At 37.5% G+C, this 18,727-nt stretch overlaps 1 protein-coding gene across 1 annotated transcript in view; it reads left to right on the forward strand.

Moving 5' to 3' along the window:
- Positions 1-1,838: 1,838 nt before the first annotated feature.
- Positions 1,839-18,727, forward strand: part of LOC149141562 (U5 small nuclear ribonucleoprotein helicase) — a 446,214-nt gene continuing 429,325 nt past the window's right edge. Inside the window, exons 1-5 of the mRNA XM_089450021.1 lie at positions 1,839-1,995; positions 2,399-2,483; positions 2,597-2,712; positions 3,126-3,187; positions 12,021-12,192. Coding sequence (XP_089306147.1) covers positions 2,469-2,483; positions 2,597-2,712; positions 3,126-3,187; positions 12,021-12,192 — 365 coding nt within the window. The 5' untranslated portion in view covers positions 1,839-1,995; positions 2,399-2,468. The remainder of the gene's footprint in view (positions 1,996-2,398; positions 2,484-2,596; positions 2,713-3,125; positions 3,188-12,020; positions 12,193-18,727) is intronic.

An 18,727-nucleotide genomic window follows, 5' to 3' on the forward strand; every position in this document is an offset into this window, starting at 1 on the left:
CACATGCAGGGCTAACCATGCCCCAAAATGTATCCATGGAACAAGTATAGTGCAAAAGAATGGAATCCATTTTCCTCCTAGTGACTCAATATTTAACCCAATAACCATAGACACATTATGAGGCATGGAATAAGAACAAGTACATTGAGTTTCATACATGTGCATGGTACTTTCATGAACACCTTATCATATAATGTTGTGTGCTAGCATATGTTCCTAACATCAACAATAGATCATTTAATTAACGTAAAGGCATTATGCACTACTATCTATAATATAAAATGCATTCAATCGATTGAATCACCACCAGTGTGAGCTACAAGTAATATCAAAGTTTGGCAAGTTGCATTGAATTGGTTGTGTTCCTCACCACACCCATGGTGTGTCCATTCAACTTGAAGGTATTGTGAGATCCAAAGTTTTAGCTTGCAAAATGAATTTAGGTTAACTAGATGCACTACCCATGATGTGGGGTACAAGCGTTGTTAAAGTTCAACAAATTGCATTGAGTCGACGTGTTTTCCATGCCCATTGCAATGTATCCATTCAACTTGAAGGCATTGTCAAAGTAAGGGGAAGTACTAATCCTTGACCTGTATGGTGCATTTAGATTGACTAGACACATTGTTGTCAATATGTCATGTGAACTTGAAATCACCTTACATTTCAAGTGGCACAGAACTAGCTAAACAATGCTCTCAAATTGATGGGATACATCACCAATGGTGCAGGGTGCACACACCAACCCTCAACAATGTGCCCTTTATTATACAATGTATGCCATTTACAAAGCATAACAACTTGACATTCTTTCCAAGTCCATTATGTAATTTTTTCAAGAAGGAAAAAAATAACACATTTCACTAAAAATAGAAGAGACATGGTTGTAAAACATGGAAAAATGTCGCACGCGAGTGCATGGTTCAACGGCGGGGCTGACGGCTTACACGCTCCCCGCCCAGTTTCGATCCCCAATTTGCGATGTTGCTGTGCAACGATTATGTGTATTTGATGATTTGATTGATTGATGTGATGTATATATATGTAAAAATTTGTACAGATTGGCCTAATATAATGATTCTTCAGGGGACTAGCCACCCCCTTTCAAAAAAGCATGGAAAAATGTCATGAAGTTTTGTTTTAAAGGAAAAATTGAACATCACATCATTAATGAAGTTTTAGGGCTAAGATTGATGATCGACCAAAATTGTTTTTTTGGAAAAAGGCATAAGTGAAATGACCTACAAATGCCTAGAATAAAAAAAACATCGAGGAAACAATAAAAGTAAAAAGGAAAAATGACCAAATATTTTTCTTTTTAAACTTTTCACTTAACTTTTTCATGCTTATCAATATAACACACTAGCATGCAAATAATTTCTAAAACACATTAGTATATTTCATTTTTAGAAATTAAAACTATACCATAACAACAATAACGCACTACACAATTTATCATACAATGACACACTAACCATTATCAATATATTGTAAAAACGCAAATATACTTATTATTAATAATGAAACGTCATTGAAATTTAATCGACTTTTGTTTTGATTGATCGACTTTTGTCTCGAAGATAAATCAGATTAGTTAATTCAAAACATCAACCAAATCTCAATGATAAATGTGATTAGATGTGATTATTCCAAAAAACAATATTATTATCCATATAAATCACAAAAATCTAAGATCTAAATGCTTATCATTATTAATTCAATAATATTTTTTCATATACATATATTTGCTTATTAATTCAATAATATTTTTTCATATACATATATTTGCTATAACTGTATATAAAAGGTGAAAGTAGAAAAACACCGATGTTCATCTTTGTCGGTGTTTATTTGTATTAAAAGTGATCTCGAAGCTTCAATTGCACATAATTTTTACAGCTAGAATTTGCGAACTGGCGATTTCCCGTGGCAAGCTTCAGGGTCGTCGTGTGTTCGAATGTAGGGAGGGTCTCTGCTTCATTTTCACAAGTAACGGTAAGTAGTATTTCGTTTTAAGTTATTAAATGTGCCTGTAGACGGTTCAGAGTGCTTTTGAGATCATCTTTGTATGTGGAGTTCTCGGCCTCTCAAAGTACAAAGTAGCTGGTTTACATTGTGAGATATTATTTTGTCTTCCTTGTTTGCGAATTGCTGTGTTAGCTACTTAAGGGTTTCATTTTCATAAGCAATCAAACCGGAAAACCTTGGGCGACAACACCGAAAGGGTACCGTGGTGTGTTTTTAACGGTCTGCTAAAGTGAGATATGTCTGCAGAAATCTAGGCCATTCACTTATTTCCTTAGAGAATTGCTAGGGTTTTCCTTTTCTATGAATTGATTTATGCTTACTAATTGTTGGAGTATTTTTGTCTGTTATTTATTCAGTTATTTCTGTGCAGAGAATTCTGTTACCATAAATTGATCAATTTCAATTTTTGTGCGTTTTGAAGTACCAGAGAAGCAGTCATTATGCCTCTGAACCAGGTTTTTATTTTCATTTTTTGCAATTCTTTCAGATTGTAGAACATCCTGATATTGCCCTTGCTAGCAGCCAGAGTAATCGTGAATGATTTATAAAACTTTAATGTGAAATGCAGCTCCCTCGTTTGACCACGACGCTTAGAGCGTCCAGGCATCAATCTGGGTATGTGTATGACATCGAGAATGCCTATTTGGAACGCAAGCAGATCCTTCAGAATAAGCGTTGCAAAAGGTAGATTCATTTTACTCCCATTCTATATTCAAGCTACACTTTTTGGTTGTAGAGAAAATTGAAATTAATTCAAAATTACTCAAACATGCAAAGGACTACGGTGAGTCCCAGTGATGAACGTCTTGGTTTAGTAAGCCTTTGAATGTGAACCATTTACTGTTTTACATCAAATACAAATCAGGTTTATTGAAAATAAATGTCAGGTTTTAAGTGCATGTGTCAGTCCTAGAGTTCTTTATGCATTAAAATGTGGATTGTTAGACTGTTGTTCAAATAATGAAATGACCACTACCATATAATGTAAACATAACCCAATGGCATATTCAGGTAATGACATTTTTGGATTCATATAATTAATTTTTGCTTTGTTACAGAAGTGGCATGCTTTTACCCATGCTTCTTTTTATAAGCAGGTCTGAAACTTCGGTTGGCAATTCTGAACTTGCACAGAAGATTGTACATGACTGGGAGACAGGTAATAGATAATTACTCTTGATGGCAGATGCTAAGTTGATTTGGCATATTTATCGCTTAGGTGTGATGCACTGGTGACCTTATTGCTTATTTGCAATTTGCACATCTGCTTAATGCTAGACTGTTACAAGATCTTGATAAATTGACTTTTTTTTTTTGTTTCTTTCAATGCTAAAACTGATTTGAACATGTACAAATTACACATGGTTATGGTGTCAAGCATGACACCATTGGCAAAACAACATATTTCTTTTTTGGTGGGGTAGGGAGCATTTTCAACTACAGGTCTATATCCAGTTCCACAGTCACACATATGTCTAGGTATCAACAAGGATGCAATACAAAAGAATTAAGGGTTTTACAGCACAAACACAGTTGTACTTATGACACTCAACTCTAATCGTAATGTATCCAATACCCTTTGTACACTTTGATCCTTGAGGATATGGGGTACTTTTTTAACCCCTCAAATTCACACTATTTTTTGCTCTGTTACCATATCTCATTGTTTAATCGTTACATTTTATTATATGTAATCTTGACAATATAGATTTATGCAACATAATGTAACCATTCAATTATCCATAAGACCATAATTTATAAATGCAGAGAAATATAGGTAGTCAAATTTGAACAAATAGGGGTGGCAGGTGTTGGAAAATGCAGTGTGGCAGCTATTAATTCCAATTTTCCTTAACCTTGATACTTGCTTGCGAACTTTATTATCCTTCTTGTGTTTCTTTATTAGATCTTTTTCATCAAACAAATATAAAGAGAAAAACAATAAAGACAATGGGCACAAATATTAGCCTCCAAGCAAGGGAAAAACCCCTCCAAGGGGAAAACCCGGAAAAACTCTTCTCTTTTTATAGAATTTGCTTCAAATGAGACAACCAAGACCCAAACCCTAGACCAAGTCCTTCCCCAAGTACCAAGTTGGCCCTTTCAATAGAATCAAATCACCACAACTCAATCTTGCATCAACCAACTTCTAGAGGCAACTCCGACTACGACTTCAACCTTGCAACCTCATCTTGCAATTTTTTGCTGCAACTTTGGCCGTGTAGCTGTTGCAAAAACCCTAATCCAACTTGGTTGAGAGATCCTTCTTTGAGCAATATAGATCCTCCCAAGGTGAACAAGATCAAAACAAAATATTTCCACTCCCAACAACTTGATACTGCAACTCGTCCTACTACAACTCAGACTTGTAATTTCAACCTTCTTGGAAGCTGTAGAAACCCTTATTCTTCGCACGTGCAAGAGAGATAGAGCCCAAAAACAAGTTTTCTTCCTTTTTTCTCATTTTAGTCCTTTGCTCTTCTTTTCCTCTTGTTTCCCAGCTATAGATCGAACTTCTTCTCTTGAGATCAAACTTGTGAGTGACTGATTCGAAATGAGGTTGAATACGTCTCTTTGGAGGTTTCCAGGACTTTCTAGACTCAAAATAAATTCTTTTACAAGACATATTTCGCCCGAAAGGGTCTATAAACATGATGTTGACTCTCTTGACTCATGACAATAAATCCTATGACCTAACAAACCCTAGAAGCCCGAAGAATATGCTTTTACCTAGAAGACCATCAATAAAGAGCATGGAACCCATTCTTTAAAATAATAACTTTTTCTTTTCTTCTTTTGTTTGTTACATAAGATACATGTTGAAATGAGTACAACAATTATGAAGACTGAAACTAGTTACATTTCCAACACTCCCTCTTAACTAGAGAGGTATTCATAATTGTACAACCAATACAACATCATTCTCAAACTGAAGAGTTCTCATAAGAAGAGTCAGATTGATAAGGCAACTGTAAGCATCAACATTATGAATAACACTATCTTTGAGGCCTAACTAGACAAACTCATCTTCATTCAAGAGCATTATGCTGGGAGGCTTTACGTGTGATGCCGCACTACCTCTACAAGGCAGATACCCCATCCAGATGTTCACAAGGTATGTCCTTTTAGGACTATTCTTATCTTGGATTCCCAATCATCAAAGAATATCTATCATGTTTGACCGCTTTTATCTTGGACACCTGTCCTGTCCTCAAAGATTGTGTGTCCCTTTCCTTTCTTGGATGTGTTATCCTCAAGGAAACCACATATGCTTATCCAATTCTCTCTCCAAGGCCTTCATTTGGACTTACGGTTGTTAATCTTGGTGAAGTGCATGACACGTGAAGAAGAGAATGCACACGTGATGTCCATCATCACTCCCTCTAAACCAGAGAGGATATCCCTATTCTCCTTTTGATTAGATAATAGATCCTTGCTCCTATTCAAGGAGATTCCTTTACTTCCTTTCCAATCCAAAGTAGATTTCAGACCTCCTTTCAATTTGGGAAGTCAACACCACAAGCCTTATAGCTTGTCTCCATAAGAGTATCAACTACTTGTTCTTTATAGTTGCATGGCTCCCTCTTTCCTTTTCATCTCATTACATTGAGCTTTCTTCCTTCCAGGGTATCATGGAGCCATCCTTCAATCTTGTGACAGGATCTAGGTTATCTATCTTGCACATCACTTTCATCTTGTCACCATGAAGACATTATATTGAGCCTTTCCAAACTTCAAGCCGATTATAACTTTCTTATGAAAGTGATCTTGTTGTTGTTGTACGAACTTGACCTTCATGTTATCTTTTCACACTGCTACCATTTAATCCCAAGACGAAAAAATCTTGTCTTCATAATTGCTAGGTATCACATGTTGAGCTTGCCCTCAACATTATCCATAATAACCTTCTAGGTAGCGAAACAAAATGTTAACCAAATGACCAACAATAATTGTTAACATTAGACTTACCTGATCAAGATGACCTTCTCATGAACATCCTCATGGCCCATCTTGTTAAAATTGGCAACTAGGGTCAAACTTCATGTGGGTCATCTTATTTATGGTAGCTGATATTTTTCTTGGACTCCTCCCATAGAGAGGTGTAGGATTGGTCTAAAGATCATTTGACTCCGATAAAGTATTCATGGAGATATGAATTTATTTGTGTTATGGGACAATTTGTCAAGGTCGACCAACAACCAAACTGCCCCCACTTGTGCTCCACGTTTTAGTATAAATACAAGTATAGATACAAGTGCCTTGCAAGTCATTTGTACACACAACTCTCTTGAGATTTCTTCTTCTCCACTTGTTTTGGGTTTTAGTGAGAAGAAGAATCTAAAAGGGAAAAAAACAGTGCTAGAGGACAATGCCCTAGCTCATGAAAGCCTAATGCATAGATCCAAGACGCTGTCATATTAAGAAGCAGACATGCCCTAATCCTCTTCGCTGTCATAGAAGACAACCCTTGCCTAATACGCTATCCAAAGGGAGACCCTCACTGCTGTCATGAAGGAGATTGAAGTAGGCTCCCTCATTGTCTTATAAGGGTTTACTATATGCCCTAAACTGCTGTGCGTTCAAGCCCTAGCCCTAGCCGCAGGTCTAAAGGGAGACCTCTGTTTGTGAAACATCTAATCTTCACAATCAAAGGAAACATCTAATCTGATCTTACTGTTTGTGCTGTTGTAATTCTTCCTTGATTTTGTACTTCATCTTCCTTCGAAAACTGATGTATGGGCCTCAAATTCACCCTTATTAAATCTGGTCTTTGGCCAACAATTGTATTACTGTCTCTATGAATATATTTCCTTCATTGAAGGTCTAGAAACTGGTTTAAATCTTGAAAATTTGGACAATATTTCTGATGCAAGTTGCCAACGGCTGAATGTGTGAGTAACGAGATTTTTTGATGAGAACAGGGCTTAATCATACAAAAACACCTGTAGTCCCTTTATTTTTTTCCAAATCTTCCTGATCATCACCATGCTTAACAAATCCCACAAAGTAACCAAGTGTGAAAATGTTTCAACATGAGTGCTTGAACATAAGTCTTTGACAAAGCATAACAAAACATACCAAGATCCGCACTCACACTAAGAGACTGACCACTCATATGAAACATATTGCTTTAGTGGTATGTGACATCTGCCCACTAAATGAGATCCATACATACAATTTTATGCCAAAGCAACTGTAAGAAGTAGGGCACTTAACCGTAAGCGAAGTCTCACTATATCCAACCAATTTGAGGGCTAGATAAACCTATGCTCAATGATGAATAAAATACTAAAGGACCAAAGTGCAACCATCATCAAGTGAGCATGATCTATTAAGACGAGATCTGGCGTGTGGAGTACCAGTGGATGGGCCATCCACACTATTAACATCAAAAATTATGCCACCACTATCCATATGAAGTACGAAGTCCATGAAGAATAGAAATATGAACCAAGGTGGTACACCACATAACCTAATGAAATCAATCTTCTCGTACAACATCATGGAACATCATTTTCTCCACCCAAGATGCACTATCATCAAACAAAAATAAACGGTGTGCATGTCATACTCATCATCATCCCTGTTAAATATTGTAGCTCGGATAGGTGTTCTAGTTTTGAGAGGTGTCATTACAGAGGAGTTAATTATGTCCAAGCCCATGTTATTTTTCCTAAGTACCTAGGAAGATATCTTAATTATGTCAATTAGTGATTTTTAAATATTTTCGAAGTCTAAACTTAGGGAAAGTGGGTAATTAATTGACATCAATTGGGAAAAGATAGATTTGCCCCTAGAAGCTTGTAGAAAGTTTCTAAGTTCATCTTACCCATTGATTGGATCAAGTGAACTTCTAATCTGAATGAGAGATTATAAAAGGAATCGACGGGCAACTTTGGAGATACATCAAGTGGGTGATTTTCAATGAGACACCTAGAGGGTTTCAAACTATTAGCAGTAGTGATTGGGAGAATTTTTTTTGGAGGTTTTTGCTATCAATTATTTCTGTAGGAGGCCAAGTTTTTCCAGTGAGGCCGTGAGCTTCAGGATGAGGTCGAGTTTTCCAGTGAGGCCATGAGCTTCCGGAGGAGGCCGAGTTGCTCAGTGAATTCGTAGGAGTAGAGGCCGAGATTTTTCTCGGGAGGCAGTGCGAGTCTTCTAGTGGCCAGTGAAAGTTTGCCAGAGGTGGTGCGAATTGCCATAAGGGCAGATTGAGTTTTCCAGGAGGCAAATCGAATTTTCCAGGAGGCATATCGAGTTTCTAGAGGGCAGTGCGAATTTGCCAGGAGACAACGCAAATTGTTGGAAGACCAGTGCGAGTTGTCAGGTTGCGAGTGCTAGTTGTTGGAGGTAGTGCAAATTGTAGAAGAGGAAGCCACGGGGTTTCTTCAGGTTGATTTGATTAGCCCAAGTGAAGATAAAATATTGTCAGAGCTTTGCTAGTGTTAGGCAAGCAATTGGAATTTTTAATAGAACTTTTTGCTGAAGATGATAATATGAAAACTGGTTTTCCCCACACTGGGATTTTTCCAGGGACATTTGTCCAAAAATACTCTTGTCAATTGCGTGATTGGTTTCTCGTATATTTCGCTACATTTTTTATTTTGTGAATGGTGTTGTTCATGTTATTATTCATTACTTTTAGCTGAAGAATTAATTTTCTGTGTATATGTAATAGGAATAATTAACTGGATTAATAACTCCTTTTGGGTAGCAGAAATTTCACAATGCTTGCAAGTTACCCTAAAATACTTGTCATGTCATGAAAATCACAATATACCAATCATGCCAATATGAGTGGTAACAAGTTCCATGCCATAATTGAGACATTCAGATTGGACAACCTCAAAGTCAATAACTTTTCTAGTGCATAGTTTCTTAATGGCCCTTCTAATAAGGTTAGGTGTGAAGAAGTGACAAGTGTGGGGGATGAACAGACAATGGTGGGAGGTTGTCTTGAAATGTCATAGAGAGAAGAGGCATGAGTTGACCAAGTGGAGGGATAAATATTTGAGGGAGGCTACTTGTGAGGTAGAAATGTGCACCAAACAGTCTTTATTGGAGTTGCGAAGGGTGGATAAACACTTTGTCCTTGTAACAAGCAAGAAGCTTTGTTTTTTTTCTTTTTCGAGGGACAATAATAATCCCTTAGTGTCTTTTGGGCAAGAGTAGAATGGTGATAAAGATCAAAATCAAGCTTCTTATGCATGCTTGGCAGTCTTTGTCAAAGCAATTTTTCATGGGACATGAACTAAGAGGGTTAGGGAGAAGTGAGTTTTGAGTAGCCTCCCAAATTATGCACTAGGAAGTTAGATTTCAATGCGGTTGAAGGGAGAGAGTAAAAACTGGAGAGAGGTTGACATAAATGAGTCTCCAAAGTGAATGCATAAGAGTAATTGAATTGGATTGAGATATAAGGGGGCAAAGGGGAAGGAAGCAGGAAAAGGGTTGGAGGGGTAAAGTCCAAGTCTGTATGATTGATAAGGGGAATGGATTAGAGAACCAAAAGTTAAAGATAAATGGGATGAGGGAGAGGGCCCAAGACATATTGACCATACTAGTGCACCTGTTGCAGGGGGGACAAATGAAGGCCACTACAATCTAGAAAAGTGGGAGATCCAATCTAGATGAAGTTGTTATTTGCCTCATCCAACTCCAATAGATGTCTTCCATAAGCATTTTTTGATGCAAGGTTGTTAGTTGAGCATCTATGATGCCCATTATCTCTCAAGTTCAACTCTTGAAGTTGTAGCTCATCCTTTGTGATGTCATGGAGTAGGACCTGCGTAGTCCTGTACAGGAAGTAAAAATCCCCAAAGGAATCACGACCTCCATGGAGGAGTGTTGAGAGATATTTTGATAGAGGTTATGGTTAGGATCTTTATTGACATGGATAACAGAGGCTAAATCTGTTGGGTGTAAAGTTGAAGAGAACAACAAATATATCTAAATGTTGATTAAAGTTGAGGAGTGTAATTTAAGGGAAAAAAGTATTTGAAATAAAACAAGCCACCCTAATAGACATGTGTTTCCATTTGTACCTCGAGACAAGGAGTGTCCTTGGGGCTCAATCATGACCAACCATATCATTGTAAAATTTACTTGGGGTGGTGATATCACACCATTGTAATTCTACCAGGCCATTGAGGTGCTCCCAAAGTTGGTAGGGGCATGTTGATGGTGTCATTTGAAAGGACGCAGATGGGCCTTCTTGGGAGAGAATCTCAAATCCTTTGTTGAAGGTTCTGATTTACAACCCATTTGTTTTCTTTACTTGTTGCCACCACCTTCGATTGGCCATCTTCAATATTTAGTCATTTAAGAGGCTTGTCAAGAAGGATTGTACTTGTGAGGGAGAAAAGTTTTTTCTTTGCTTTCAAGGCTCAAAGATGTTTACTAGCTGACCTAAAACGAATTATGAGACGGGAGTCAGAGGTGAACTAGGCACGATCTAAAGAAATATCTTTCATCTCCCGAGTGTCATAAATAAAATTTTGCTCGACATGTAGTGATGGAAGGGTCTAGAGAGTCCACAAAGCTAGATAAGATGAGATAATTTTATTAAAATCCAAAAAATGACCACACAAGTAGGTCAATGGGACTGAATCGGTATGAATGCAATGTGGGAGTGCAAGTGTAGTTCCTATAGAATGCTGAAAATAACATAAAGAAAGAAAGAAACAAGTGGTCGTGCTGCCATAACACACATGTAATAGAGCATGGAACAATATGAAATTATCAGTAGCCTACCAAGAAAGAATGAGTGAGATAGAAGATTTCGTGATGGAGCTAAAGATGTCAAGGGCTCTTGAGTCTAATGACCAATGGCGAGGGAGGTGAACTGGGCACTGGTTTGCTGACGAAGTCCCTTGGAACCAATGGTGGGCTTGATTGTATGATCTTGGGGGGATGTAGGAGCGAGGGATACTCCTAGCATCCGATGTTGAAAGAAAGAAACTTTGAATAGGTCTCTGGGATTCCTGTGGGACTGGGAGGTAATCAAATAGGTCGGGGGTGCCTTGCTATGGGGATATCTGGAGCTGGTCCCAAAGATTGAATGCTTTGGCTTATCTTGCTTATCCACCTCAAATTTAGTCTTTACCACCACAACCCAATGATAGGGGGGGGGGTGAGTTTTCTTCCCCTTGACCACCTGCGCCTAGGATTTGTGTCATTTTTTTTGGAAGGATTGTTATGGGTGATGGTTTCCTATATATTAGCCTCTCTCTAGGAAAGAATATCAATTTTTCTTGTTCCTTAATTTTGATAATTCATTCTGCAATGGTTGAAGACCTACAACCGGAGTGGTGTGGGTGACTCAAGCATTGAGATTTTGCATTCAAGAGTTAGATCTAGGAAGACACAAGCTAGTTAAGCTCCAAAATCTTTGGAACAAGGTGTTCATTCTCATTAAGTGGTCACTCATTCTCGGCATCAAGTGTTTCTATATGCTTGGAACTAGTAACGCTTGTATAAATTTATGAATTCAGTGGAAGATACTGGGTGAAGAATGATTGGAGTGAATTTATGTCTTGTGAATGTAAATGAGATTTTTAAAATCCCTATTTTTTAGGGTGCGTGCTTTTAAGGGTCTTAAATAGTTAGCAGGAAAGACTAAAGCCCCTGTCCCAAGCAGTGGATTTATAAGGCACTGAGCATATAGAGAGAAACAGTAAGTTCCCGCAAGGGAAAAACTAAATACTGTGTGAAACAGTTCATAGAAAATACTCATCTAGGTTGATTAATTTCTATTTATGTTCCAGATGTTGTCATATTTACTGTACCTTAATGCATTTATAATGTCAATAGATGTTTAATACATGTATGTGTTATCATATTTTTGTTTGGACATTGCTCTCCTCTCTGCGTCTTCTTTTCTATGTGAACTTTATCTCTCTTGGTTCTTCTCATTTTTGTTCTCAGTTTCTTCCTTTTCTAGGCTAGATTATTTTGTTGGGATGAACTTATATGTATCATGATTTTTAATACAGTACCAGTTGAAATTCGGCGGACATATGAGCAATTTCTGAGCGCTGTTGCGGAGTTGATTGATGGTGAGTTATCCACTGAAGAACTTCATGAATCAGCTGGAGTTATCTATGACATTCTTCATGATTTTGACAGTGATTCTTCTAGCAGCCGCACTACCCTAATGAACAAAAAGTAAGTATTATTGCATGACTATTCTTTGTATCGATCAATTTGTGTTTGACTTTGTGCTTATATTTTAAGTTTCACCAAAATGAGATCTTACATTCAGTTTTTTATATGGGGCAAGAGGTCCTGTCTACTTATTAGTGCTCAGGCAGGTGGAATAATATGATGTGTTTTTCTTAGTTTGATTTCTGGTTTTGGTTTCCTGTTGACATTAATATGATCTTTATTTCTTTCTGCTCAATGTTCTTGCCTGTGCTTTTTTCTTTCATCAGCACCATTCTTGGTTCTTATTTTGATTGCAAATAAAAAGTCACCTGACACGGGGATTCGGGACACGTAGGATTCGGGATTCGTGGTGTCGGATTCGGGACACGCTGACCCCCGGAACAGGACACGTTATATATTATTTTATTAAAAAAAATATATATATAATATATATTTAAAAAATATATATATATATATATATATATATATTAAAAATTAGATATTATCATATTTCTTACACAAATTTTAATTAATGATACAAATTTATTGATTTCAAACATAGATCTACAGGCTACAGGCTACAGCAGTGTGTTTATAAGTTATTTTAATAGATTTTATAATTTTCAAGCAGGTGAACTTATAAGTTATTTTAATAGATTTTATAATTTTCAAAGTGCATTTTATTCTGTCAGCTGTTTTAAATTTCAACAGCAGGGAAATCAAATGGAAATAATCTGTCCAGTTCCAAAGTCAGGAAAATTGAACAGATTCTAAAGATATCGAATCTTTTTTTTATATGAAACATGGATTCGTGTAACTGATAAATTACAGGGTTAGGGTTACACAATGCAATTGATTCTATTTACTGGAAATTCGCAGTGATTGTGCCGAGCAGTGATATATATATTAATATTAGCGATTCATAAACTTGCATTTTGCTTCTCAAGTAAACTCAGAGATGACCACTTATCTATATATATCAGTGTATCACGATTCACTGCGATACCTGTGCTTCTCGGATGGACTTCATATGCTTTACGCTGGAGTATTTGGATTAAGATGAATCCCTTTATAAAACTTGGACTTTGGATTGTTATCATAACCTTAGATCATTGTATGTAACATAAATGTGGTACAAAGTACTCGAATTTCATTATAATTTTATAACCGGCACCGCTGATACAAAGAACTGCGTTATCTGGTGGACCGTGGACGAACTTGAAGTTAGAACTGGTGGACAGTGGACGTTGGGTGGTCGATTCTCCTTGGTGAGAGTCCGCTCCTCGCTGCAACAGCACAATCCTTTGCCAACTGACTTGCAGAATGAGCCGTCAACCGAGCAGACACGCCCCCTTTAACCTAGCAGCAGTTACGAGTCCTGGAAATGAGTCTGAAAACCATGACACGTCATAAAAATCGAGACACGCTTGGAAATTCATGACACGTTACCTGACACGACGTGTCATAAAAGGACACGACGTGTCCTGAAATCTGGACTCGAATCCGCAGAGAATCGTGTCGGATTTGACCGATTCGCGATTCGTCAAGGGTTTTGGACGAATCCGGTATCATAGCAAATAATATTATAACGTCACGTAGTCTATAATTTAACATTCATTGTAAATAAATCTACCATATATATTTTTTGCATCCTTGTTATTGGTATAAATAGGTGTTCCCCCCCTCACATATGTATAATGCCTATCTTGTGGTGTCTGGAAATTCAAAAACGTCTATGACTAAGTTCTCCATACTTTTTTACCAATACAGTCAACCACCAGTCACTGGTATTTATTGGAGATGCCTTCCTCATTACTTGCATTTTTATCTGCAAATCCACCCTTGGGTGTGTGAGTGCCCCCATTTTTTGGTTTTTAGTTCTGTTACTCTTATTATTTTGTTTTTCGGTAGCTTTAATGCTTGCAACAGTGGTTCCATTTTGGGTATAGGAATACTGCAAGTTGGTAGAGCTTCAGCTCATTTTCAGTGGTTCCATTTTGGGTATAGGAATACTGCAAGTTGGTAGAGCTTCAGCTCATTTTCACTTTTGCTGTGGGTTTAAAAAGAAAAAGCCTAGGACAAGATCCCAATCTCATGTTAGCTGAAGGAAAGTTTTATGAGTTTTGCAGAGGAATTGATGCAGTTGGCGGCAGGTGCGAGGCAAAGGGCCCATGCAACATAATCTAGAGTCTTCATTCAACAACTCAATCTTTTAGGGGGAAGAGGTATGAACTCTTGGGGAATTAAAGATGATACATTTCCAAATTCAATGTTGCAATGGACCTCTCAAAAAATCCCTTTAAACCTTCTTGTGAAGATCCATAATATAACTTCGGTGGCCAAGTGGAAGTGCATGCTTGGCTAAGCAAGATCAATAAAAAACCCAAGGAAAACTGGGTTGAGTGGTTCTGAAACTTGATGTTTTGATCCCAAAGCTGGGGTCATCTTCAAGAGTTGTTTAAGCAAGATCAAGTCAGCATTCATGGTGCAACACATGCACAATGAAGATGATATATAGACATGGGTTATTAAAGACACTAGAGTGGGCTAATGAGAGATGTAGCTCAAGCAAGATTTTTTTGCATAGGTTCAGTGTGAATGTGCAGGAGGTGGTTCAAGACATTTCTTTGGTGACCACCGTTGTAAGGTGATCACTAGCTCTATCTTGTAATTTTATTTGATTAATAAAGAAATAAAAGTGTAAGTCTAATGTTTTGAAGTCAACTAGTCTTAGGAATTAGTGACTTAGATTAGGATTTAATATTTAGCTGTACATCTTATGATTGAGATAGTTGGCAGCTAGGATTGAGAAGACAAGTTGCTAGGATTGAAGAGATTAGTTATCTTATCTGAAAGCATGAATAGGACAAGATAGGAGAGGCTGATTACACTCGTGAGTAGACATCAAGAGAGCTAGAAGAGGGCAAAGTGTATTCAAGGAGAAGAGGAGCAGACTGCTGAAACCAGCAAGTACAGCAGGCCATGCCACTGTTATTGTGGTTTCATGCACTGGCTGCACACCATCAAATTTGAATGTACACGGCTATTTCATCTTTTAACTTTTTAATTTTTTGAAGCAACCTTTGGTTACTATCTTTTAACTTTTTAATTTTTTGAAGCAACCTTTGGTTACTTAGGTAGGAGCTTTCTTAATCTTTTTCTGACAATTTCTTCTCAAGATCTTGATTCTGTTGTTTCAACTTCTAAATGCACTGCTTCTTATCCCGTGACTTCATGAGTTTCGCTAGTTTTTGACTGCGATCTTTTAGGTGAGAAATTTCCTTGTGTTTTCTAATAATTCGTCGCCAAATATAATCTTGAGATCATCATATTTTCTTCTTGTTTTGCTATTTTGCTATTTTGTCTTTTTTTTTTCTTCTTTCTTTAAATTTGCAACTGTATTGGCATGTCACTTTGATAATTTGTGTAAAAATGCTGTGACAAGATAGGAGAATACCAATTTGATTTTTTAAGGACCTCAAACGCACTCTTTTGCACAAAACGGACATCTCGCCAAAAAATTAGAGTTATTAGTGAGCTTCATAGTCCATTACTTCTTTTTCAATAATTATTTTATAGATTAATGCACAAGGGTCTTATGTAAATGCTGTGCTTTAGTGACTCCTTTAGTAGCTTCCTTGGTATATACAATAATATTTCACTTAAGCTTGGGCACTTTATAATATTATATATAAGGTATTATTTTTATAATACCCCTTTTAAATTGAACTTTAAATTGAATATCTTTTGCCTTCACTTTTCTTGGTATATAATAAATACTCCTTTATATACTAGTGGTAATTGTTATGTGATTCATTCTTTCATGGTTTTCTAAGTAATTTTTTCAACTTAAAAATAAGCCCTTAATTTTACATTTAGCCTTTCATTTATGGTTCATTCACATGTCATGGCTTGTTGATTTCCAAACGATTGCTTCACCAAGTTATGATCCTAATGTCCTTATGTGGCCTCTGTTATGACTTGATGAATATGTTAATTTTTTTGCTTTACATTTTGATTTAGACTATTTTTTTGGTGGGCTAAATATTTTATATTGCTTAAAAACATGAAGTACATTTTAAGTCATGGTTTTGGGTGGGTATGTCACTGGGAAAACTGTTAGTTTTTGTAGCATTGGATGGTGTTCTAGTCTTAAATTTTGTGGAGAGGCTAAAACACAGGAGTTCTCCAAAACACATAAATCGTTTCTTGAACTTCCACCTAGAGATAGCTCAATTAAATTAATTGACCATTATTAAGAATTTCCTGAGTCAAACTTAGGAAAAATGGTTAATTAATAGTAATTTATTGAGAAAGGTGAGAATTTTCTAGAAACTCACACAAATTGACTTGGAGATGATCTAAACCATCGATTAAGTTTTAATCATGATTGTTGGAGTCCCAACTAGAGATTAAAAGAGGAGGTCGATGGGTAGATGGAGAACACTCTAGTGGAGATACTCTGTGATCTGGGAAATTCGATTTTCCAAGCAGGTGATTCAACAGGAGAAATCAAGCCAATAGATCGAGTAGCAGGTGGCAGAGGGGCAACACAGTAGTATTCCAGAGGAGTTTCTAGTTCTGGAGAGTCAAAAAGAGGAGGCCAAAATTATTCTCCATGAGGCTGCGCGGGGGCAGCGCAGAGCCTCAATAGAGGAGTTCAATTTAGCTAAGGAGAAGTTCGTTTTTCAGTTCCAGAGGCTAGGAAGATTTTCCAGAGTGCCAAAGACATTTTCCCAGTCAACAACAGGCAGGATGACTTGATTTGCAGGAGTTTCAGGTTGAGCATTTGGTAGTCTGCACAGGGGTGATGCAGGGCTTGCGCAAAGCAAGGTGGACGACTTGCTTTTCAGAGGCAGTCAAGTATCAGGATTGTTCAGAGAGAGGGTAAAATCCCTTAGTATATTTTTTCTAGTATTTCTCTTGGGTAGAATGGCTAGTTTGGCGACATTTTATTGTACTCAGATATTCTGCTGCTGCATAATAATAAAAACCCTCACTGCTACATCGGTTTTCCCACATTAGGGTTTTCCACGGACAATTGTCCAAAAATAACGATGTCATAATTTTTGTGTGTGCTAGCATTTATGAGTTTCCAACATTTTTATTTCTGCAACGTTTATTTTATTTGTGAAGAATTGTAGTGTGATTAATTCGATATTAATCAGAAAATTAATAAACTGAATAATCAGTTAGGCGAATTAAATCTAGTTGTTGCATTTCAAGGAATTTTCACATGGTATCAAAGCATATTTGATAGACGGGAGGCTGAGAAGTAGAAGAGAGAAAATTTCGCTATTCAGAGGGAGCAACAGGTTGAAATTTTCAGGGGCTATGCAGTGCCTAGCCAGGCCGTGCGAATTGCTGGACAAAGGCTTTGATTTTCTAGTTGCAGTTGCAGGAAAGTTCGATTTGTCCGGAATAGTGATTCTAGCAGGCATAGGAAACAACAACTAATATTTTCGCTGAGCAAATTCCTTGCCCGGGAACAAAGGGTTTTGCAATGGGTTGCTAGAGCAGAATCAATGCTGGGTGAAAGAGAGTGCACACACAAAGGGATTCTCTCAGAGGGTTTCTAGTTTAGAAATCCAATATTTCCATTAGCAACAAGCAGATTTTCTCACTTCAGAAGGGAGTGCCAATAACAAAGCTAACAATCGAGTGGGAGAAAGAGGGAGATTTCCATCCTGGTCGAATTCTTTTGTTTTTGTTTTTGTTTTTTTTTTTAATTCTTTCGCAGAGACGATCATAGTCTGGCTTAGATATTAAGACAAATTGGATGGTGCCTCCAACTATGTCATTTGGAAGGCTAGGATGTTCTTTCTCCTTGATGAGCATGGTCTAAAAACTTATGCAGACAACGCGGTGGCAAAACCTACTGATCAACAACAACTAGCGAACTTCCGAGCAGCAAAAGATGTTTATGACGGAGAAGCTGCAGAATATCATGATGCAGAAGGGTGAAGGCATAGCCCCTTTCTCACCAAAATTCAAGATATCCGGGATCAACTTGCAGCCGTATGAGAAGTGCCTCAAGATACAGAGCTTGTGCATTTGGCCCTGAACAGTGTCTCAAAAGATTGGGAAATCTTCGTCCAAGGTATTTTGGGACGAGATACATTACTTAGGTGGGATAGGATGTGGTCAGACTTGTAGCAAGAAGAGATGAGGCAAACCTTAGTGAAGGTCTCCATCAGTGGCAACAACACCAAGGGATCAAAAGGTGTAAAGAGGAAGATAATGTGGTCCTTGCATCAAAGGGGAAAGCAAAAGGTCCTAGCCAGGGACAAGGCTCACAGGGGGAGAAGAAGAAAAAGAAGGATCTATCTAAGATCAAGCGCTTTAGGTGTGGTGAGTTTGACCATTACAGTACTCAATGTCCTCAAAGGAAGAAGCACAAGCAGGAGATGCAGGTTCAGGCGGCAACATCCGCAGAGATAAACAAGTTGTCCTTTAGGCTAGAGGGAGATTTTGCCATGTTTGCAACTATACCTCCAGGAGTGAGGTGGGATGGTATGGAGCTTTAGTCCCAGAGCAACGCAGAGATTTGGGCAAG

Source organism: Pinus tabuliformis, chromosome X (assembly GCF_031772625.1).
Source record: "Pinus tabuliformis cultivar Carrire ecotype Pingquan chromosome X, CPIR1, whole genome shotgun sequence".
In the NCBI taxonomy this organism is placed as follows: Eukaryota; Viridiplantae; Streptophyta; class Pinopsida; order Pinales; family Pinaceae; genus Pinus; species Pinus tabuliformis.